The following is a 23,904-nucleotide window of genomic DNA, read 5'->3' as shown; positions in this document are numbered from 1 at the left end:
TCTCAGGCGACTCTGGACCTCAACACCTGTTGATGGGTCACTTCTGTCAGACACACGAGTGGAGCCCAAGCCCACCTACACACACACTCACACACACTGACAGATATACACCCACACAATAACACACATTATCACACACTGACAGACACCCACCCACACATATTCACACACAGACACTCACACACACTCACAGACACACATTCTTACACTGACAGACACACACACATACACTACACACACTTACAGACACACATTCACAGACACACATAGACTACAAATACTTATAGACACACACCAACACACACACACAGACAAATACACACACACACATAACTACAAATACAGTATAACTAACACTAACACAAATGCCACTAACAGTAACGCAGTAACACTATCTCTAAGAATTACACTATCATTATCACTGACACAAACTACTACTACACTACTAATGCTAATAATAACAGTAATGCTATCACTAAAACTAACATGACTACTAGTGTAAATACTCTAACAGTAACTCTATAATTATAACTAATATTAACATGAATACTGGCATCAAAACTATCAGAAGCACAATCACCATTAATACTGACATGAACACTAGCATTAATATTAAAGCTACCGATTGTACTCTCACTAATATTAAATATGAATACACTCGCATTAGTATTAGTCCGTGACGTCAAACCACTCATTGTGATGAAGGCGAGACACCTAGCTGGGCACAGTGACGTGGCACGTGTCGCCGTGGTTACCATACTTATAATTTGTAAACAGTGGAAAAATGCATTTAAACTGTTACCTACACAAATTTATCAACTTGGAATATAATTTTCAAGATGTAGAATACAATTTCTAAACAATCATTTGAATAATCATTCTTTAATTTGGGATTGAACATTATGAACACTAAACGCACAATGGTATTTGATCGATACAGGCTGTATTGACTGTTTTCTAGATATTTAAAGAATTTAAAGAAAGAAAAGAATCAGTACTCACCAATCGGTGAAGTTAATCGATGATTCTAAGGTTTTTTAGTTGAATTAATTGGTTGTCGATAGATAAGTGATCAATATCTCTCCTCCGAGCGCTCAGCGCGCCTCCCGCGGTCTCGCTCTCTGATCCCGGCGCTCTGGCTGGTGTCTGTGACGTCACAGCGCTCTTCCTGACAGAGCAGAGCGCGTCTCCGCTGGAGGAGACTCCTGTCCGGAGCCCGGGGGGCTTTTCTTACAGATATACTGTAACATCTCCAAAAGAAAAACACCAGGCTGTGAAGAGAAGTGATTTACTGTATAACAGTTGGAGAAGGAGAGCGACAAACCGAGGAATTAAATTCATTTAACATAAAAAATATATAGTTTACTTTACAGACTAATACGTTGTATAGAGTAGTCCAGTAGAGCAGACGAGAAATAGCACAAGTACCTGTAATCAGCGCTTTTAAGCGTTTTACACGAATCTCCACAGAATATAATCCTAGAAGATCAGATCCTGGAAGTTCAAGAGCATCTCCTGGTTTTATTTCCATTCGAGCTCTCAGCTCCTCAGGCGGTTTGATGATTGAATTAACTATATAACTGTTATCAGACTCTGTTTAACTGTGTATTTATAAGACTCTCTCTGAGAGACGTGTGGGAGACGCTGTATCCCAGGGCTGGTGTGGAATCACACACAGACAGGTCTTCTGTGTGATCTGAGTCCCACTGCTCAGAGCTACAGACTGGTCAACTGGTCACTATTGTAGACTTGACCATCAGTCTGCTGCTGCTGAGAATCATAATACACTTATAACAGTGGCAATACTGCTGTTCATTAAATCAGTAAAAATAATAATAAAAGATAATCACATATTGCTCAATTGTCAGTCAAACACTTCTGACAGAGGATTGGAGGCTGACTTACAGTAAAGACAGTGAATCAGGACAGTAATACTGGAGGTCCTGGAAAGGGTTAATAGGAGCTTCTTGCTTCTGACCTGGAACAGAGCCCACAGCTGCCAGATCAGTGACCCCTGAACCCAGTTCACAGAGAGGAGAACCAGGAGCTCTTCTCTGTCTCTAAGAGGGCTGGGAGGAAGGAGAAAAGGGGGAGATGTGACCTGAGTCCAGGCTGTTCTGTCTGATATTGTTCATGTAGCAGCACTGATTGTCTGAATGTCCTCTGGTTCTGGATTGTCAGGACAGAAAAGTATGAAGATGAGCTTCTGTCTGTTCAGGAGGTAGGAGTTTGGGTAAAGTACTGAGGGACCCAGAGCTCTGTGTGTGAGTCTGAGCTGTGAATCTGACTGTGAAGAGTTTTTTTTTATTCTGCTTCTGAGAATTTTTTTTCTTTTGCCAAGTGATGTTACATCCCCTTCAGATACTCTGCACAGATTGTCAGAGTGAGAGAAGAGGAGAAAGAGAGATGGACAGATAAGAGCACACACTGCGAGAGAGACAGGAAGGTGGAGAGAGGGAGAAGGAGCAGAAAGACAGTGCAGGTGTTCAACCACACTGTGAGCACAGGAGACAGGAGGCTTTTCTCAGCTGCTGAGGAGCTCAGTGCTCATGGCCACTCAGGCTCAGAGGCTCTGGCAGCAGTCAGGTCTGAGAGCTTCTCCTCATATTGGCACTGGAGCTCTGAGAGTCAGCCTCCATTCTGACAGGAACAGCCCCTCCTGTTCAGCCCTGAGAGACACACTGAGAGAGCTGTGTGGGGAGAGGACCTGTCACCCTGTAGAGCTCTGAACACTACACTCTCCTGTGTCTCCCTGTGCAGCACTGGAGCTCTGAATACTGGGCTCCCTGTGTGTCTCTCTGTACAGCTCAGCTCTCAGCTCCCTCATCACACTGCACTGCACATCACAGCACAAACCACAGACTCTCTGCAGAGTCTGACCTGCAGTTCCGGTAAAGCTCTGACGAAACAGGCCCATTTCCTAAAGACAGGGAAGTGAAGAGATAGTGCAGTTTTACTGAAGATAATATGTCCCTCTGTAAAAATATGTTGTCATATCATTGTAGGAATTGTTTTAATTGGTGCCTTAAATCACAGCTCCTACTATCGCTGCTACTGATACAACTGCAACTAGTAATATTTTACTGCTACTACTAATGCTACTAAAGCTACTAGTACTACTGTTACTACTGCTGCAGGTACTACTGTTACTGTTACTACTGCTGCCACTGCTACTTCTACTACTATTAATAAGGAGGAGGTGGGCTGTGTTCTCGCTGGGTGTTGTAACAAGGACTGATTTTTCATTTAGCTGTTTTTCCAACTTTGAAACTGTCTCCTACTCTTCTGCTGAAGCTGCAACACATACGCTATATTGTTGAACTAAAGAGTTAAAATATAGCATAACTACCAATACTACTACTGTTACTACTGCTAATGCTTCTACTACTGTTACTACAGCTACTACTAGTGCTGCCACTGATACTGCTGCTATCCACTATTACTATTAATACCTACTATTAATATTTTACTGCTCCTCCTACTGCTACTGCTTCTACTACCTATAAGAATAAGGAGGAGGAAGTGACCTGAGTCCTCACTCTGTTCAGCCTGGGGGTGTATCAGTGTATCAGTATCAGTTCAGCTCCACTGTGCTGTTAGAGAGTCTCAGTCTCACAGTCAGCTCCACACAGAGAGACACTGGGGCCACAGCTGGAGTGGCTGGAACATCTGTGTGGACTGGAGATGCAGAAGGACAGACTCTGGGTCTGAGGGACTCAACTGGAAGAGCTGCTATCCACCAGGCTCAGTACAGAGGGGACAATCACTGCTGGGCTTTTTTTTTCATTTAAATTATTGATCACAGTCACAGGACAGCCAGTTCTTAGTCAGTCCACCTTGTCTCTGTATTCCTGTGCTGACCTGAATGACCTCACTGCCACCTTGATCACAGGCTCTCCTCACACTGTCCTTGACCATGACCAGAAGACATTACTGTCTGGAGACACAACAACTCTGTGACTCACTGCAGGACACTAGTCACTAGACACTTCCTGATACAGACAGCAAGAATTACAAGACCATATATACATAATTAATTATCTTGATACTGATTTAAAAATATAATACTTGTCTACAATTTTTTTAGTTTAATATCTGATCTCTTCCTGCCCCTGCAGCACCTGCAGCCCTGCTGTCTGTATCTGTATCTGTGTTTCCTCCAGTGAGACACAGAGCTGCTCCTGTCTCTCCTCTCCTCCGCACTGCTGGGAGTGTCTTCAGGGAGAGGAAACAGTGATGTGTCTCTGATATATATGGAGAAGACTGAAAGGGCCCTGTCTGATTGGCCGTCCCGCCTGTGTGAGAGGTTCCTGCTGTCAGTCTGAAAAGGCAGTGCTGTGTGTGATTGGCAGGGCGGGGGGCTGTGTTGTTATTGGGGGTCTGGGGTGCGGAGCAGCAGCTCAGTTGCCCTGTGGGCTCAGGGGTGAAGACAGGGGTCTCAGCTGCTGCTCAGCTCTGTCTTGATGAAAATGGAGAGCTGCCTGTCCATCTTCTCTCTCGCTGTCCTGGTGCTGCACAGCTCAGCCAGTAAGTGTTGAGTCTTCTTCTGTCTAGACACACAACAACTGAAATTAAAGTTTGGATGAAAAAAGGATAAAAAAGTATTTTGAAATGAGATTGGCTTGAAAAATATTAATGTTCTATTATAACTTCTTTAGAAAAATATGGGCTTAGATATGTTAATGTTTTATTTTAAATTCAGGTTTCTGGGTATTTGTCCAAATTTATTATAACTGCATTTTAGGGGTTCTATGAGTCAGGAAGAATTAATTGCTAGTGTTCAAAAGCTAATTCATTAATAATAATTTTACATCATCTGATTTTCTGACATAAAACAAAGTTTTAAATGAAAAACACAAATCTAAATTGAAAATGAGCTTGGGTTGAAAAATGTTAACATTCTTTTTAAAATTAAGCTTTCTGTGTAACAAAATTGTCATAATTGTTTATTTCTGAGTATGTGAATAATAAAAAAGTGCCTGAACAATTTTCATTTTTTAAAAAAGCAGTACTAATAAAATAATTCCTTATAGCCCACACTTCAGTTGATATCTACTGTATAATTGTCTGTAAACATTATTTTAAGATGTTGCCATCAGTGTTATAAACATTCATGAACTATTACACACCCTGAGGACAGGGTTGGGGATACAGGACTGGGTTATGTTACTTACAAGTTATCAATCTACAGCAGAGGCTGGTTATCATCGGACTTTATTGATACTTTCTAAAATATTTGATATATAAAATATATATACTATCTACATAAAGTATTTACAACTCCTAATCTGTCACCATAAAAATAAAAATATGTAAGCTATTTCTTAGACATAGAAAAAAATGAAGACAAAAAAGTATCTATAATAGTATAATATTGTGATTTGGAAATAACGAGCACCGTGATTTTATTTTACTAAGTATTTTTATTGTTATTTTATTAATTAAAATAAACATTTATTATTTTATTATTACAGACTAATGTATGAATAGAAATCAGTGTGTTATTAATGACTGAAGTATTATTGAGACTGACATTTTATTATTAGGGAATGGTGTATTCATAGAAATAATTAAAAGCCTGATCCATTAATAGAGGTACAGTGCCTTGCGAAAGTATTCGGCCCCCTTGAACTTTTTAACCTTTTGCCACATTTCAGGCTTCAAACATAAAGATATAAATTTTTTATTTTATGTGAAGAATCACCAACAAGTGGGACACAATTGTGAAGTGGAACGAAATCTATTGGATTTTTGAAACTTTTTTAACTAATAAAAAAATGAAAAGTGGGGCGTGCAAAATTATTCGGCCCCCTTGCGTTAATACTTTGTAGAGCCACCTTTTGCTGCGATTACAGCTGCAAGTCGCTTGGGGTATGTCTCTATCAGTTTTGCACATCGAGAGACTGAAATTCTTGCCCATTCTTCCTTGCAAAACAGCTCGAGCTCAGTGAGGTTGGATGGAGAGCGTTTGTGAACAGCAGTTTTCAGCTCTTTCCACAGATTCTCGATTGGATTCAGGTCTGGACTTTGACTTGGCCATTCAAACACCTGGATACGTTTATTTGTGAACCATTCCTTTGTAGATTTTGCTGTATGTTTGGGATCATTGTCTTGTTGGAAGATAAATCTCCGTCCCAGTCTCAGGTCTTTTGCAGACTCCAACAGGTTTTCATCCAGAATGGTCCTGTATTTGGCTGCATCCATCTTCCCCTCAATTGTAACCATCTTCCCTGTCCCTGCTGTAGAAAAGCAGGCCCAAACCATGATGCTGCCACCACCATGTTTGACAGTGGGGATGGTGTGTTGAGGGTGATGAGCTGTGTTGCTTTTACGCCAAACATATCGTTTTGCATTGTGGCCAAAAAGTTCGATTTTGGTTTCATCTGACCAGAGCACCTTCTTCCACATGTTTGGGGTGTCTCCCAGGTGGCTTGTGGCAAACTTTAGACGAGACTTTTTATGGATATCTTTGAGAAATGGCTTTCTTCTTGCCACTCTTCCATAAAGGCCAGATTTGTGCAGTGTAAGACTGATTGTTGTCCTATGGACAGACTCTCCCACCTCAGCTGTAGTTCTCTGCAGTTCATCCAGAGTGATCATGGGCCTCTTGACTGCATCTCTGATCAGTCTTCTCCTTGTCTGAGCTGAAAGTTTAGAGGGACGGCCAGGTCTTGGTAGATTTGCAGTGGTCTGATACTCCTTCCATTTCAAGATGATCGCTTCCACAGTGCTCCTTGGGATGTTTGAAGCTTGGGAAATCTTTTTGTATCCAAATCCGGCTTTAAACTTCTCCACAACAGTATTACGGACCTGCCTGGTATGTTCCTTGGTCTTCATGATGCTCTCTGCGCTTTCAACAGAACCTTGAGACTATCACAGAGCAGGTGCATTTATACAGAGACTTGATTACACACAGGTGGATTCTATTTATCACCATCAGTCATTTAGGACAACATTGGATCATTCAGAGATCCTCGCTGAACTTCTGGAGTGAGTTTGCTGCACTGAAAGTAAAGGGGCCGAATAATTTTGCACGCCCCACTTTTCATTTTTTTATTAGTTAAAAAAGTTTCAAAAATCCAATAGATTTCGTTCCACTTCACAATTGTGTCCCACTTGTTGGTGATTCTTCACATAAAATAAAAAATTTATATCTTTATGTTTGAAGCCTGAAATGTGGCAAAAGGTTGAAAAGTTCAAGGGGGCCGAATACTTTCGCAAGGCACTGTAAGTGTATTGTTAAATACTAGTACATTTCTGAGACATATATTATTATTACAGTCTGATGTATTAATAGAATTGTGTAATTATATACCAAAGTATTATTGAGTCTGATAGACTGATCATTTATTATTACATACTGATGTATTCATAGTGATAAGCGTGTTATTAATTAACAGGAGGATCATTGAGACACTGGTATTTTATTATTAAATACTAATGTATTAATAGGTATACAGTAAATTTACACTGGATTTTTAATGGTGCCAATGTATCGCTTGTGTGTTCAGACAGTCCAGGTTTCTGTCATTAAGCCCTGCGAGATTCAGTTACAGTAAAACCATGTATTTAATTTTGTTGTTATAAGAAATGGTGTTCTATTATGATAGGTAATTATGGGTTACCTATCTGCATTTTAAAGAGATACAATTGGGTTCTGAAAATGTAAAACACTGAAGCCATAGGAAAAATTGGCTCTTGTAGTTTTTAAAGTGTTAAAATAAAATTGATGTTATCATTATCTGGTTCCTATAGACCAAGTCTGCTGTGTTTTGACATTGAGCAGGACAGGCTGATAATGGTTACATTCTGTATTGCTTTATCAAACAGAAAATGCAGAATTTAAGATCAATTGTGAGAATTATTATTATTATTATTATTATTATTATTATTGGGAAATATTGACTGAGGTGTAACAGCAATAATTTAACAGCTAAAGGACATTGTGACATTACAACAAGAATTTAAAAACTATACGAAGTTGTGTTATGTTTATACAGGATTTGAGTGCTACTTCACAACTAAATTATTTCTTACAAAATGATGGAATATTTAGTTACAAAATGATGGAATATTTTTTTGTATATAATGAAGGTTTAATAAGATGTTTATTGGTTTTTTGGAGGTATATAATCAAATACACATATTTAAGTATGGGTAATACAAATTAAATCAATTATCACTTTATCACACAATAGCACAAAACTAATTCTTGAAATATTAAATAGGCAATCACTTAGAGATTCATAACCCAGCAGTTGAGTTTTGAGCAGTTTCTCAGGATGCCACAATAATACAATAAGTGTCAGTATCTGTGTCTGTGTTAAACCTATCCTGTATTTGTGAAAAATAATGTGCTTCAATATAATTTAATTAGTCAAACATGTGTTAAATATACAGTGGTGTGAAAAAGTGTTTGCCCCCTTCCTGATTTCTTCTTTTTTTTGCATGTTTGTCACACTGAAATGTTTCAGATCATCAAACAAATTGAAATATTAGACAAAGATAACACAAGTAAACACAAAATGCAGTTTTTAAATGAAGGTTTTTATTATTAAGGAAAAAAAAATCCAAACCTACAAACTCTACAGTGGAGAGTGTGTGATCTTTCCTGTAGACTGTGTGATCCACAGTGGACAGTGAATGATCTACACTGAGAGTGAAGAGTGGGTCATCTCTGGTGTAGAGTGGGTGATCTACAACTTCGAGTGAGTGCTGTCCAGTAGATAGTGGTTGATCTCCAGTGAAAAGTGGGTGATCTATTCCAGTGGAAAGTGAATGAATCTTTTCTATGGCTCTTTCAGTCTGGTTTGACAGACTCATGTCTATTGTGTCAGAGTAGAGAGACTGTATTGCACTGATTCACAATTCAAGACTGCAGCTTCTCTCCTCTGTTCTAAATGACCTTTTCTCTGAGTTGGACACTTTGTTTAATGATACTGTGTGCATGTTTGTTGTAAAGTGCAAAAAAAGAAAGAGTGAAAATTGCAAATTTCCTTTTGGACACCTTGAAGAGCTGTAAAAATAGGGAAAACTGGCTTTTTCTTGTCACATTGTAGTAATATTCTAGGTACTGATTTCTTCTAGACTCGGTGTTATTTAGTTTTTATTGATTGATTCATAAGTCGAACATTTTTCAAAAGGTGGGTATTGTTTTTTGTGAGGTGAAATGGGAATTTGAGAATTAATCTGACATTTACTGTAAGTAATCTGTAGGTACTGAATATATAAAGAAAAGCTTAGAAAATTGTTTTGCTCTTTTTTTGATTGAGTTTGTTTGTTGACTGAGGAACTAATGTATTACTGAATGTATTATTGTATTAACTGTTCAACAAACATGGAGACTATAGTTAAACCCCTCCCGTCTCTCTGCAGGCAGTGCTGATGTGAGGCTGGTGAATGGTGCCAGTCCCTGTGAGGGGAGAGTGGAGGTGTATCACGAGGGACAGTGGGGGACAGTGTGTGATGATCGCTGGAATTTCGTTGCTGCTGCAGTGGTGTGCAGACAGCTGGGCTGTGGATCAGCTGTTTCAGCACCAGGAGGAGCTCACTTTGGAGCAGGGACTGGAAACATCTGGCATTTGAGCTGTAGAGGCTCAGAGCCTGCAGTGAAGGCCTGTGGCTCTCCAAGATCAGCAGGATGCTCTCATTCTGAAGATTCAGGAGTGATTTGCTCAGGTAGGATGAGCCATTTCATGTTTACCTAAAATGTTTAAATAAATATGATAACAGATATGATTACGAATTTCACAATTTCCTTCAATTAGTATCATAATTATCAATAGAGCACAATTGTGTTTACATGAAATATAACTGATACTTCTTTTTGTTGGGTTCTTAAACTTATAATGTCATTTTTACTGATAGATTGTGTTCAGTACACTAAAAAGAGGAAGAATGTAATCAATGACACTCAACGGTTTGGTTGCTGAATATCTTTTATACAGAATAATTTAATTAGAATAATGAAAAATGTCAGTACCCAGGTCAGACAGTCCTGCTCCAGCAGTGCCAGGCTGTGACAGTCCTGGTCTTGTCCAGAGTGTCTGTCAGTGCCCAGGTCAGACAGTCCTGCTCCAGCAGTGCCAGGCTGTGACAGTCCTGGTCTTGTCCAGAGTGTGTCAGTGCCCAGGTCAGACAGTCCTGCTCCAGCAGTGCCAGGCTGTGACAGTGCTGGTCTTGTCCAGAGTGACTGTCAGTGCCCAGGTCAGACAGTCCTGCTCCAGCAGTGCCAGGCTGTGACAGTCCTGGTCTTGTCCAGAGTGTGTGTCAGTGCCCAGGTCAGACAGTCCTGCTCCAGCAGAGCCAGGCTGTAACAGTCCTGGTCTTGTCCAGAGTGACTGTCAGTGCCCAGGTCAGACAGTCCTGCTCCAGCAGTGCCAGCCTGTGACAGTGCTGGTCTTGTCCAGAGTGACTGTCAGTGCCCAGGTCAGACAGTCCTGCTCCAGCAGTGCCAGGCTGTAACATTCCTGGTCTTGTCCAGAGTGACTGTCAGTGTCCAGGTCAGACAGTCCTGCTCCAGCAGTGCCAGGCTGTGACAGTACTGGTCTTGTCCAGTGTGTGTGTCAGTGCCCAGGTCAGACAGTCCTGCTCCAGTAGTGCCAGCCTGTGACAGTCCTGGTCTTCTGCAGTGTGTGTGTCAGTGCCCAGGTCAGACAGTCCTGCTCCAGTAGTGCCAGGCTGTGACAGTCCTGGTCTTGTCCAGTGTGTGTGTCAGTGCCCAGGTCAGACAGTACTGCTCCAGCAGTGCCAGGCTGTGATAGTCCTGGTCTTGTCCAGTGTGTGTGTCAGTGCCCAGGTCAGACAGTGCTGCTCCAGTAGTGCCAGCCTGTGACAGTCCTGGTCTTCTGCAGAGTGTGTGTCAGTGCCCAGGTCAGACAGTCCTGCTCCAGCAGTGCCAGGCTATGACAGTCCTTGTCTTGTCCAGAGTGTCTGTCTTTGTAGAAGTAAAGGCTGTTTCTTTTCAAGTTCCAGGTCAGACAGATGTCCCAGCAATGCCAGTCTGTGACAACTCACAGTGCCTGTCTGTGGTCTTGTCCAGAGTGTGTACCAGTGCCCAGGTCAGACAGTCCTGCCCCAGTAGTGCCAGGTTGTGACAGTCCTGTTCACAGTTTTTGTCAGGGGGCAGGTCAGGCAGTCCAGCTGCAACAGTAGCTGGACTCAGTATGTTAGGCTTGGTTTTCTATAACCTCTGCACCAGTTTGGACGTGATGTCTAAAACAACTTTATTAAAAATGATTTTCAATTTTTGAATCCAATTCCCTTCATTTTTTATATGTAAGTGTTCATTTCTGCTTTATATTGAAGGACATTGTTTAGTTCCCAGGTTTTCTTCAGGTTTATCAGAAAGCTTTGGGGTACAATGTGTTCTTCATCTTGGTTCAGGGTCTCAGATATCTGCAGGTCAATTACTTGTGTTTCACAACCAGATTCCCGCTTTGAAGCCCAGAGTTCTAGGATGTCAGCTCCTATGACACAGTGGCGTGTCTAGAGGTTCTGGTCATTTTAATTATTTTTCATTGATCTCTCAGTGTTTCTGTGACAGTGACTTGATCTGCAGTGAATGTGTGCTTGATAATTTACAGATTAATTTTTGGCTGAGCAATTTCCCAAAATTCCAAAACAGTATATAGTTTTAGTATTCTTTAGAATTCCTCACAATTTTGTTCAAATAATGAATACTCACTCTTTATTACTGCTCTCTCTTCCTATCTTTTCTTATATTCAAGCATATCAAGTGGTCAGGGACAGTGATCTCTGTTATTGTTCTGATATTCCAGCTCATTGAGGGGTCCGACTGGTCAGGGACTGTGATCTCTGTTATTGTTCTGATATTCCAGCTCATCAAAGGGTCAGACTGGTCAGGGGCAATGATCTCTGTTATTATTCTGATATTCCAGCTCATTGAGTGGTCAGAAAGGTCAGGGACAGGGATCTCTGTTATTGTTCTGATATTCTAGCTCATCAAGGGGTCAGACCGGTCAGGGACAGTGATCTCTGTTATTGTTCTGAAATTCCAGCTCATCGAGGGGTCAGAGTGGTTGGAGGCAGTGATCTCTGCTCTGGGAGACTGGAAGTGCAGCATGGAGAGACCTGGGGCTCAGTGTGTGACTCTGACTTTGACTGGCAGGATGCAGAAGTTGTCTGTCGAGAGCTGGACTGTGGGGTTCCCTCACAGGTGCTGAAGGGGGCTCATTTCGGGAAGGGGGAGGGACAGGTCTGGACAGAGGAGCTCCAGTGCCAGGGAAGTGAATCTCACCTGTCCTTCTGTCCAAAGTCCTCCACAAAGACACAGAGCTGCACCCATGAGAACGATGTGGGACTGGAGTGTTTTGGTAAGAGGGGGATAATTTATTTCATTTTGTTTTTAATGGAGCTCAAAACTGAAGCTTAGAAGAGAAACAGATAAGTGTGTCTATAGCTCTGATTCAATACTGGGGATTGGTGTTTAACCATGAAAACTCAATACGATGATCTTCTGATCACCAGTAACTTAATTAAACCATAAATTACCAGCCTTGCTGATGAATAAAGTACTTTAGATTGAATTGGGTTGAACAGTAACACGTTAGTGAGATACTTATATGACAGTAATTTAAAGCTCAGTATTGTAAGTATACTTGAAGATGCCATTGAATGAAATAGCTGGTTGTTATGTTGTGAATCTGGGTCTCTGCTCTCTCCCCTGTCCTATCTGCAGGATACACAGGGTTCAGGCTGGCGAACGGCTCTAACTCCTGCTCTGGCCGAGTGGAGTTACAGTGGCTCTTCGGGGACTGGGGGACAGTGTGTGATCTCTACTGGGACCTGAGAGATGCTAGGGCTCTCTGCCAGCAGCTAGGCTGTGGGGAGGCTGTAGCAGTGCCAGGACTGGCCTGGTTTGGACAGGGCAGTGGACCAGTAAGAACTGATGTGTTTGAGTGCAGGGGGAACGAGAGCCGTCTCTCACACTGCACTGTCTCTTCATGGGGGAGAGCAGGGTGCTCTCATGGACAGGATGCAGGAGCCATCTGCACTGGTGAGAATCGTGTGTTTAAAACACAGTGACACTCCCTCTGCTTACACACAGCAGCACACTGTTTTCATTATTAACTGAATATCTGCTCTGTTACACACTGCCAGTTATGTAAGAGATGCAAAGATGAAAACACACATTCCTTAAAACGTGAGTGTGTTTTAAAAATATCATATCTAACTCAAATATTCCCTCAAGGGGTTATTAGGTTGTCATTTGCTTTCTGATGGATAGATACACAAATACACTGATGACTAAAAATCAGTTTTATATTTATATTGATTTCACTGATGGTTCTAAAAGATTAAAGAAAGTTCTGTACCTCAGTATCCTGTAATTAACATCTGACCTGCTTAATTAGTTTAATTAATAGAGCCTAACCAAACAGGAGCCTGAAAAGAAAGTGAATCTCAGAAAGTCAAGGTTTACAGATGTTATGTACACCTGAGCCCCACACACAGCTGACACTCCACTGGTGAAACATCACTCCTGTGGACAGAAATGAGCTGCTTCCTTCTCTTTTACAGACTCAAATATGACCAGAGATTCACCTGGAGCAGGTAATAATAATAATAATAATAATAATAATTGCTTACACTTATATAGCGCTTTTCTGGACACTCCACTCAAAGCGCTTTACAGGTAATTACAGGGACTCCCATCCACCACCACCAATGTGCAGCATCCACCTGGATGATGTAAAGAGTAAAGAGAGAATGAGGACTGTCTTAATCACATCAGTGCTGTTTTAATTGTAGTTTCATTTCTGGTGTTAAATTGCTCCTCTCACACACGGTTCACAGTCTGATTTCTCTCTCTCTGTTTGTTTTCCTTCTTCAGCTGTTCCCTCTTCCAAAACACCAGGTATGAATTAGCCCCTGTTTTGTTTCTCCAGGGCTCTCAGTGTGTGCTGATGTCTCTGTTGCTGAGTGGAATCCCAGATCAGTCTGTGAGGCAACAGCTGTGTGTGATCAGTTTGTTCTGTGTGTCACAAACACACTCAGGTCTTTGGGATCTACGGCAAACACATCTATCTGAATACTGCAATACTGCATATATATATATACTGCTTATTGAACTTGAACTTGAACTTTATTGCCACATGTAACCGGTACTGGTACAATGGAATTCTTACTTACAGAAAGTCTCTCGATTGTAAAACAAGTGTAAAAAACAAGACAAAGTGCAAACAGTGCATCAAGGCAATATACAAACAAACAGTAGACAATGTTCAAGTAAACATGTAGACAGTTTGAATGTAAACAATACAGACGTGTAAACGATGACTGGAGATGTGCAATAGATAAGAAATCATAATGAGGTAGATGGTGATGGTGTAGGTGTGGTCCGAGGGGCATGGCTAAATGTGTTCGCCAGTCTCACTGCTTGTGGATAGAAGCTATTGAAGAATCTAGTGGTAAGTGTCCGTATGCTCTTATATCTCTTGCCTGAGGGCAGTGGGGTGAAGAGCTCATGCCCGGGGTGGTGACTGTCCTCTGTGATGGCAAGAATTCTACCACGGCAGCGGTCCTCATAGAGCTGTTTAATCTCGGTGAGGCCGCAGCCGATGATCTTCTGGGCCATATTGACCATTCTCTGCAGTGCCTTTCTTTCTCGCGAAGAGGTGTTGCCATACCACACGGTGATCCCGTTGGTGAGGATGCTCTCGATGGTGCAGCGGTAGAAGTTCACCAACACATGTATTGGCATCCCCCATCGCTTGAAGCACCTCAAGAAATAAAGGCGCTTATGAACAATCTGTTACAATAAGTGTATATATTAAAATTAATCAAAAGTCAAGAAACACTGTACTTGAACTGTATCTGCTGTGCCTTGTGAGCTGAGCTACTCTTCAACTTGTAACAGCAGGTCATGGTGATCTCTTAAAACTGCACTGACCTCTGACCCCTCACCTCTGATTCTCTGCTCCTAGATCAGCACTCCCTCAGCCTGGTTGGGGCAGGAGGTGATTGTGCTGGGAGGCTGGAGGTTTCTCACAATGGCTCCTGGGGGACAGTCTGCGATGACTCCTGGGACCTGGCAGACTCTCAGGTGGTGTGCAGGCAGCTCCAGTGTGGGATGACCCTCAGTGCCCCAGTGCCAGCCTCCTTCAGCCAGGGAACTGGACCCATCTGGCTGGACGAGGTGGGCTGTCTGGGGAACGAGTCGTCCCTGGGGGAGTGTCCCTCAGCAGGGTGGGGACGACATGACTGTGGACACAAGGAGGATGTGAGAATCCTGTGTTCAGGTAGGGGAGATAATTAAAATTACAATGATTCAGATTCTTTAATCCCACATTGTGGATATGGCTTGCATCTAGAGTGCCTAGATATGTTTGACTTGTGAGGATGGGAGAATCTTGTGTTCAGTAAGTTAACTAAATAAAATAATCCCCATACTGGAATTCCACATTGTGGATATGGTTTGCATCTGGAGTGCTTAAATACATCTTACTGAGGAAAAGACTGAGCTGGATGTAGAATTAATTTTAAATTAAATATTTATATTTATGATACAGTTGTGAATGCACATATTCACCTCCCAGCAAAAATAAATAAAGAGAGAAAGAACTCTGGCATTCAAGATAAATTCCCCTCCACTAGTGTTTGGGGATATATTAATCTGAGTCCTCCAGTAAACTCTAGGGTCCAAACTTTAAACTTCTCACATCAATAAGACCTGTTGTCTGTTTGGGTGTATTTGTCTTGGCCATGATCTTTCATGATTTTCTGCCTCAAATGTTTCATTTTGATTTGTTCCAAGAATGGTTTCTGGTCAGATCCTGATGAACCACTTGGTGTCACCCTGAGCCTCGTTTTCTCCACTCACAGCGCTGCACTGCTCACCCTGAGCCACGCATTCTACTTTCATGCCTCAGTCTCTTAGTTGTGCTGCTGCTGAATAGCCAAGCTGATCAGAATGACGTTTTGGGTCAGAACCTGATCATGTAATGGGATTTTAAAGCTCTGTGTGATGCACTGTCCAGATTCTGAATGAACACACCTGTCACCTTCATGTCAACTGTGTTATTGTACAGCTGTACTTATTTCATTATGTGAGTCAGTTATAACTGGATTAGTACAGGAAATGAGACTGGTTACCATTCACATTGTTTGCTGGTTGTTTCTTACCAGTTCAGAATGAAACGTTGGGCTGTCTTGTCAGGGTTTGTTTCCTTTAACTTTCCCTGCTGTCTCGACAGATCACACTCTCCTGAGGCTGTCTGCAGGATGTTCAGGACAGGCAGAGGTTTACTACAATGGCACCTGGGGCAGCATCTGTGCCAACGGCATGACAGACACCACAGCTGCAGTGATCTGTAAACAGCTGGGTTGTGGAGACAAGGGCACCATCAGAGAGACAAACTCCAGGCTGAGGCCTGATCCCAAATGGCTGGACTTTATCTCCTGTCGCAAACACGACTCCACCCTGTGGCAGTGTCCCTCCTCCCCCTGGGGTCAGAATGACTGCACAGACCGGGAAGTGGCTAACATCACCTGCTCAGGTACAGGGTGAAGAGTAATGCTCTGTGAATTAGTGTTTTGCCATATTTAGAACAGACAAAAGCTTTAAATTGAATTCTTATTAATTTATATCCAAGCATGTATAAAAATGAAAGCAATGTCATTGTTATTCATTTTATAATAATAATAATAATAATGTTTTTATATGATTATTAATCTTTGAAGGTCCTAGGAAAAAAGCTGACAGAAGCACTCCAGCCCCTCAGGAAGAGCAGCCTCAGCTGTACTGCCCAGGTGAGTTCAGTGTGTAAAACAGTCAGAGACACTGCAGCCCTGAGCTGAGGAACAGTAACCATACAGCTCTCTTCCAGAGTCATTCAATACCTCACTAATCTCTACTACAGTCACTGAGCTGAAGACACTCAGTAACCTCTCTGCTCTCGTCTACAGTCACAGATCTAATGACACTCGGTAACCTTTCTGTTGACTTTCAGTCCCACTGGCTCTGCGCCTGGCTGGAGGCACTAACTGCTCTGGGCGGGTGGAGCTGCGGTATGAGGGCTCCTGGGGGACAGTCTGTGATGACTCCTGGGACCTGCAGGATGCCCAGGTGGTCTGCAGACAGCTGGACTGTGGGGACGCAGTAAGCGCAGCAATAGAGGCCTCATTCGGACCAGGAAATGGTGCCATCTGGCTGGACGAGGTGAACTGCACAGGCAGTGAACTTCACCTGTGGGACTGCTGTCACTCTGGACTGAATCAGAGCGACTGTCGACACAAGGAAGATGCAGGGGTTACCTGTACAGGTGAGGAGAGTCTTAGAACTGTAGATGAACAAGGTAGCAGATCAATGGAGAAGTTAGACTGATGTCACCCATACTCTATCACTGCTTAATATCTAAGTGAATCAACTAAGATCATCAGTGACAAGATTGGGATGTTTTGTAGCCATGTGTGTGTGAACAGCACTAGGCTTTAATTCCGAACAAGACACCATTCATCCTGCAATCCTAGATTTGACCTCAAGGAACAAATGTAAAGATTTTCTTTTTATTAAGACCACTCTGGATTCAACTTGCTATAAAACCAAAGGCAAAATAATAACAGTTCTCCTATCTCTTTTACAGGTTTGTCAAAGACAACAGCCAGTCCAGCAACATCTACAGGTGAACAGAAATCCTCCTTGTCATTGATAACTCCTGTCATTCTGTCTCTTCAGATTCCCAGTGTAGCTGTAGTGTCTCCTCTCCTCCCTCAGGGTGAAGATCAGTCTTTTCAGATTCCCAGTGTTTGCAATAGTGTCTCCTCTCCTTTCTTAGGGTGAAGATCAGTGCCTCTTCAGATTCCCAGTGTTGCTATAGTGTCTCCTCTCCTCTCTCAGGGTGAAGATCAGTGTTTTTAGATTCCCAGTGTAGATCTTGTGCTAGTGTCCTCTCTTTCCTCACTGATTTACTGACAGTCCTGATGGGTTAGATTGGGAATCCTTAACTTTTCTTCATTGATCTTAGGTTCACCCTGAAGCATGATACCCACATATGGGAACAGGAGGAGAACAGGACATGTGTCGAAGTGTATATGAGCCCAAGAGCACCTCTCCTGATCCCTGTTCATCCATTGTCTCCCCCACTCTCAGGCAGAACCAGGACAACACCCCAGACACAGCCGCTGGGAGGCCTGTCCGCCTCGCCCCTGGTCCTCCTGCTGCTGGGAGCTCTGCTCTTCGTGGTGCTGGCTCTGTTAGTGGGGCAGCTGATCCAGAACAGGAAGCTGAGGAAAGGTAGGGAGAGAACTCACCATCCACATAGTGACCTCTAGTGGTCATTTCTGTCACTCACATGGAACTGATATTTATATAATTCCCTTGAGGAATAAACCTGGTAGAGAAAACCATTTGAAGTTTAAGAAAGATTATCAACAATTAAAGATGGAGATATCAAGAAATTTGCAAATCCAGAAGCATAACATTTAGGTGCTTTAATGTCCAAAGAAGGTTTAGTAGTCAATGTTTGATCTTGTACTCTGCTCCCTGCATGTTAACCCTGAGTGTCTGTTTCCTCACACAGCCCTATCTAAGGGAGCACTCACCCCTTATCATGATGCCGTCTACGAGGAAATAGAGTACAAACTGGCCAGAGAGGGAACCTACAGCGCCCCCAGGAGAGGTGAGTGGAGAGAGTCTTCAGGTGTGATTAGTCTCCACCCTCGGAGGAAGATCTGAGGATTACACTTGTAGAAAATCTCACTCAACTGGTTTCTGACAAAAAGAGTATTTTTTAGTTTTAAACCTGTAGGGTTTTTTCTCAACTGGTGTCAAACTAAGTGACGAAAATCAACACAGCACGAATCTGGATCTGCCTTATAAACACAAACTCACACCCTGGCTTCTCTTCCAGTAGAGGACACTGAGGCTGCTGTCCGACTGCAGGTATTGATATGTCCTTCTGTTCACAGGGAGATTCCTCTCTGATGAGATGCCCTCTGGATATGACGATGTGGAGGACAGTGAGGGAGACCCAGTACCAGGTGAGGGAAGATGGAGTCAGGGGGCTCAGTGTGGGAGTGGGGGTGTCTTCAGTCCAGTACTCTCTCTCATCCCAAACCAGGCTGACATTTAGAGAACTTAAGTAGAAAATCCTGAATTATACAAATAGAACCACATGTGTTTGATACCTTATAAAGCCAACTCTTCAATGTTGCCTCACACTAGCCTTATCTCGGCAGATCACAGATGCTGAGCAAAACTATAGCTGGTCAATACTGGGGTGGTAAACAGGGTGCTGCTTTCATTGGTTTTGATAGAAAAGGAGACTGGGGAACAGCATGCTGTAAAAACTGCCTTTCAGATCAGATAAATCAGCGACTCTAGATTCTGGCTTAACTATACACCATATACACCAAATAACTTTGCAGCTCTATGGTCAAACTAAGTCTGAGTCCGGAAGTGTAAATTCTCTGTCTCTCTCTGTGGTTCAGGAGACTCGATAACCTCTCTGAAAGAAGAGATCCCAGAGTACTATGATGATGCTGTAACTGTAGCTCAGAGCCCAGATGCCTTGTCAGGTCAGTTACTTCAGTCTAGTCACATGGGGAAACTCTGCACCAATCTCAGTGAGTCTGACTCTCTCTACTATGTCTTTGATCTCAGCTTCTGAATACGTAGTCTGTGTTATTCTGCACCAGTCACATGAATCTGACTCTCTGACTCTCTCTCTCTCTCTCTGTGATCTCTGCCCTGCACACTCAGTCTGGGTCACTGTGCTGCCAGTGTCCAGCTCCTCTTCAGTTGCACATAGTGTTCAAATCACTCTCTGTCCAAATACAACCAACCTTTCTCTGCCCTGTTGTCCTTCAACATCTTATTTTAAATTTTAAGAATTGTTTTAAATTTCTTACTGAAGTGAATAGGACTAGAAATCAGGTTCCCTGATCTCCTGTACTTGTCTGGAGTTTTAGTTCCAATGTGATGTTCAGTTAATCAGTGTGTTCTGAGGAGCTCCAGCAGTCATGTGCTCTAGATAAATCAGTGCTCTGATATGCGTCACTGAATCTGTACTCTTTGTGGTTCAGGACAGCTGATGTCCCCTGTGACGGAAGAGGCCCCAGAGTACTATGATGATGCTGTAACTGTACCTCAGAGCCCAGATGCCTTGTCAGGTGAGTTATTTCAGTCCAGTCCCATAGAGAAACACTGCACCAATCCCAGAGAGTCTGATTCTGTGCACTGCACGGCACATTTGGATTATAGGGCTCACATCACTGCTCTCTGTCCAAATACATCCGTACGTCACTGCCCTGTTGTCCCTCAACATCTTAATTCAAAACCTAGGATTAGTTTTAAATGTATGACAGACATGAATAGTACTTCTCCTGTACTTAAGACTCTGGTGTTTTAGTCGTAACTTGATGTTTAGTTAATCGGTGTGTTCTGACGAGGTCCAGCAGTCCTGCTCTTTAGATGAGTCAGTGTTCTGATGAGTGACAGTGACACATTGCTCTGTGTGCTTCAGGAGAGCTGATGTCCTCTGTGAAAGAAGAGGGTCCAGAGTACTATGATGATGCCATCACTGTGCCCCAGAGTCCAGACACTGTGTCAGGTGAGTTATTATAAATAAGATTCATCAGTACCCCCTGTACCAGCCCACAGTAGCCTTTGTCATTAGAAATTAGTCTCAACCTAATTTCATATCTGCAAATAAACACTAACTGGAAATGAAGAGGCCAATTTGTGTCAGAATGACAGAGACATTACTGACCTGCTCTTCTGTTTACAGGAAGACTCCTCCCTGATAAGACACCCTCTGGATCCAGTGATGTGGGGGACAGTGAGGGTTACCCCACTTCAGGTAAAGGGGGCTACAGCCAGGGGGCTCAGTGTGGGTGAGGTAGTTCAGGGATGGGAAGATAACCTCCAGTAATCCATCTCTGTTGCACTCTCATCCAAGACAGGGGGGAATCAGGCATTTTGCAGTAGCAGTGGCTTCACTCTGTCATGTCCTACAAGGATCAATAACAGCCAATAAAGGCAGAGAGACCTGAATTGTACAAAGTTAGATCACAAAGATCAGAGTGTCATTGAAACCCACCTACTGACACACCCAGCCAATCAGATGATTTAAATTGATCAGCAGCTGATCAATGATGAGGGAGTAAGGTCTAGACAGAGCAAAGCTTTAGATTCCCCAAGACCAGGAATTCTGTTCTCTGACTGCAGAGAGAATTACTAGGCTCAGAAATTACTAGGTCTTCCTCACTGTGGTTTAAGAGCATTGATACTTCATAAGTATAAGTGAATTCTACACTGAATCATCATTTTTTCCAAAAAAGATACAATTTAATTAAACAAATCCTATTAAACACTTTTGACTACAATATTGTAACATCTATTCTGTATACTATAACTGTTAGTCCACTAATAGCCATTGATATCAAAGCAGATTACTTCTCAGATATGTTCTATTATGCTTATTTTGTGTTATGCAAATTATAATTATATCAATAAATTGTATATTGTTTGGTTAGAATACATGTGTGAAACTATAGATTATTATGTTTGATTAGTTCCTAGAAGTCTACAAGTACTCTCAAAATATACTGCTATAATTTCTGATTGTTACAGAAAATTAAAATCCCCATTCACTGCACTGCACTCACAATTGGCAACCCACTGAAGCTAAGCAGGTGTGAGCTTGGTCAGTACCTGGATGGGAGACCTCCTGGGAAAAACTAAGGTTGCTGCTGGAAGAGGCGTTAGTGGGGCTAGCAGGAGGCGCTAACCCTGTGGTCCATGTGGGTCCTAATGCCCCAGTGTAGTGACGGGGACACTATACTGTAAACAGGTGCCGTCCTTCAGATGAGATGTAAAAACCGAGGTCCTGACTCGCTGTGGTCATTAAAAATCCCAGGGTGTTTCTCGAAAAGAGTAGGGGTGTACCCTGGCGTCCTGGTCAAATTTCCCATTGGCCTTTATCAATCATGGCCTCCTAACAATCCCCCTCTATAAATTGGCTTAATTACTCTGCTCTCCTCCCCACTGATTGCTGATGTGTGGTGAGTGTTCTGGTGCACTATGGCTGCCGTTGCATCATCCAGCTGCACATTGGTGGTGGTGGAGGGGAGTCCCCATTGCCTGTGGAGTGTCCAGAAAAGCGCTATATAAATGTAAGAAATTATTATTATTGTGACTATGTAAGTGTTTTAAAAAATCTAGGTACACCTGGGTAATGTCATCAATTCCAATTCCAATTCCAATTCCAGTACATGACTAGGGGCTGCAAAGCAAGGAGATGTTTGCTGAGATGTTGAGGTGCGAGATTCAGTGATCAAAGCAACTATAAAGTTTAGTTAAGTTCTGGGTAAATGATTGTCAATCAACCGTCCAGGAATGACAGAGCTATTTCTTGCTTCTACTACTTGTCCAGATCAACTGGAAAGACCAGATTGGAGTTTAGTCTTTGACCCTCATAAAGAGAGCTTGCCCTTCTGTTGTTTTTAGAAACTTTAATTTCTTGTTTAGAGAATCCCTTGGTTAAAAAGTGCCTCTCCTGGCTAGTGGGAGCATCTTTAGAACAGGGAGATAGGCTCCCATTCATTTTGTAACAGTTGGGTTCACAAAGAGAGAGATTTAACTGTAGGTTGTAATGTCTTTGGTTTAGAAGGTTTGATTTATCTCTTTCTTTTATGTAGGTGTTCTGTAAAAGCTGAATACTTGGTAGCAGTTTGAGGATTTTCTGGATGGTTAGGATGTAGGTGTCTAAAACACCTTGTTAGCAAATTTGTAATTGTGTGCTGTATGTTTATGTTGTGTGTAATTATGTGTGTGTTGTGTTGTTAATAACAAATATTTCACTATTGGGAATATATTTGGCAAAATCTTTACAAGTTGGGGGCTTATGATTATGACTTTATGATTTAATTATTAATTTATCTACTCAGTCATTTCTGATATTCACCATTTTCATAATACTTATTTGTATCAGTATTATGTTAATAACTGAGTCATTTGTAAAAATATGAGTCTGTGTCTCTCTGTCAGGTGTCCCCCACGCTGGCCCTGGAGTGGACAGGGTCCTGCCCACACTGCCCTCTGAAGAAGGAGCCCCTGCCCCTGACAGGACTGACTACGATGATGTTGGGGACGAGTCTCAGGGAGAGGATGGGTGCTGTGAGACTGACAGGGCTGTCTGGGAGAAGCTCCTCCTGTAGGTCTAGACACAGAAGAGCTTCACCAACAGAGTCACACAGTCTTACAACAGTTCTGAGCACTGAGACTGTCTGTGACTGTCTGAGTCCATTTCACTCCACTGTTTCCACACTCACACTGTGACCTGAGTCCACTTCACTCTACTGTTTCCACACTGACACTGTCTGTGACCTGAGTCCACTTCACTCCACTGTTTCCACACTGACACTGTCTGTGACCTGAGTCCACTTCACTCCACTGTTTCCACACTCACACTGTGACCTGAGTCCACTTCACTCCACTGTTTCCACACTGTCCTGCAGCTTGTGTTTTGCAAAATTGAGACTTGAACATTCCATTTCTGCTCAGCCTTTCTTTTAATACCTTTTGATGTTCCAGATATAGGAAATAAAATTGTCGATTGATGTACAGTTCTGAATGTACCACTTTTGATGGGAATATATTTTGATACGTTTTATTAAAGTTTTGCTTTGCAATAATCTTTGGTTTTGTTATGCTCATTTCTAATGTATGACGTTAAAGGTATCATTAAAAATTAAGGAGCCCTTGGTCACTCGCAATGATAAAATCATAAGAAAGAAGAAAGTTACTTGTTTGTTTCAAATCATAAGTATCAGGAGATCGACACAAATGTAAAAAAACACTGTACACAAAGCTAGACACAACATGATACAACCTAAATGTTATTTAAATTTCCCTACAAATCAAGAGAAATCAAGGGTCCT

General features: G+C 42.3%; 1 protein-coding gene across 1 annotated transcript; it reads left to right on the top strand.

The window, feature by feature from the left end:
• The first annotated feature begins 4,469 nt into the window (after nt 1-4,469).
• Nucleotides 4,470-23,181, top strand: LOC148826040 (antigen WC1.1-like). Its single transcript, XM_088926357.1, has 18 exons — nt 4,470-4,527; nt 9,376-9,678; nt 12,030-12,335; nt 12,701-13,018; nt 13,856-13,879; nt 14,949-14,981; nt 16,218-16,520; nt 16,705-16,773; nt 16,974-17,031; nt 17,101-17,285; nt 18,113-18,256; nt 18,543-18,641; nt 18,931-19,002; nt 19,453-19,539; nt 20,047-20,133; nt 20,487-20,573; nt 20,751-20,822; nt 23,012-23,181. The coding sequence occupies exons 1-18, from the start codon at nt 4,470-4,472 to the stop codon at nt 23,179-23,181; spliced, it is 2,475 nt and encodes an 824-aa protein (XP_088782483.1).
• The last annotated feature ends 723 nt before the right edge of the window (nt 23,182-23,904 follow it).

Source organism: Atractosteus spatula, chromosome 10 (assembly GCF_055471065.1).
Source record: "Atractosteus spatula isolate fAtrSpa1 chromosome 10, fAtrSpa1.hap1, whole genome shotgun sequence".
NCBI lineage: Eukaryota > Metazoa > Chordata > Actinopteri > Semionotiformes > Lepisosteidae > Atractosteus > Atractosteus spatula.
Note: the sequence above shows the minus strand (reverse complement) of the source record. Positions and strands in the feature narration are given on the sequence as shown.

What these genes read in the sequence shown, in the direction of transcription:
- LOC148826040 (XM_088926357.1), top strand. Translation starts at nt 4,470, where the DNA reads ATGGAGAGCTGCCTGTCCATCTTCTCTCTCGCTGTCCTGGTGCTGCAC. An exon ending in TTCAGGAGTGATTTGCTCAG is followed by an intron (nt 9,679 to 12,029) that starts GTAGGATGAGCC and finishes CAGCTCATCGAG; the next exon opens with GGGTCAGAGTGGTTGGAGGC. An exon ending in GAGCCCAGATGCCTTGTCAG is followed by an intron (nt 19,540 to 20,046) that starts GTCAGTTACTTC and finishes TTTGTGGTTCAG; the next exon opens with GACAGCTGATGTCCCCTGTG.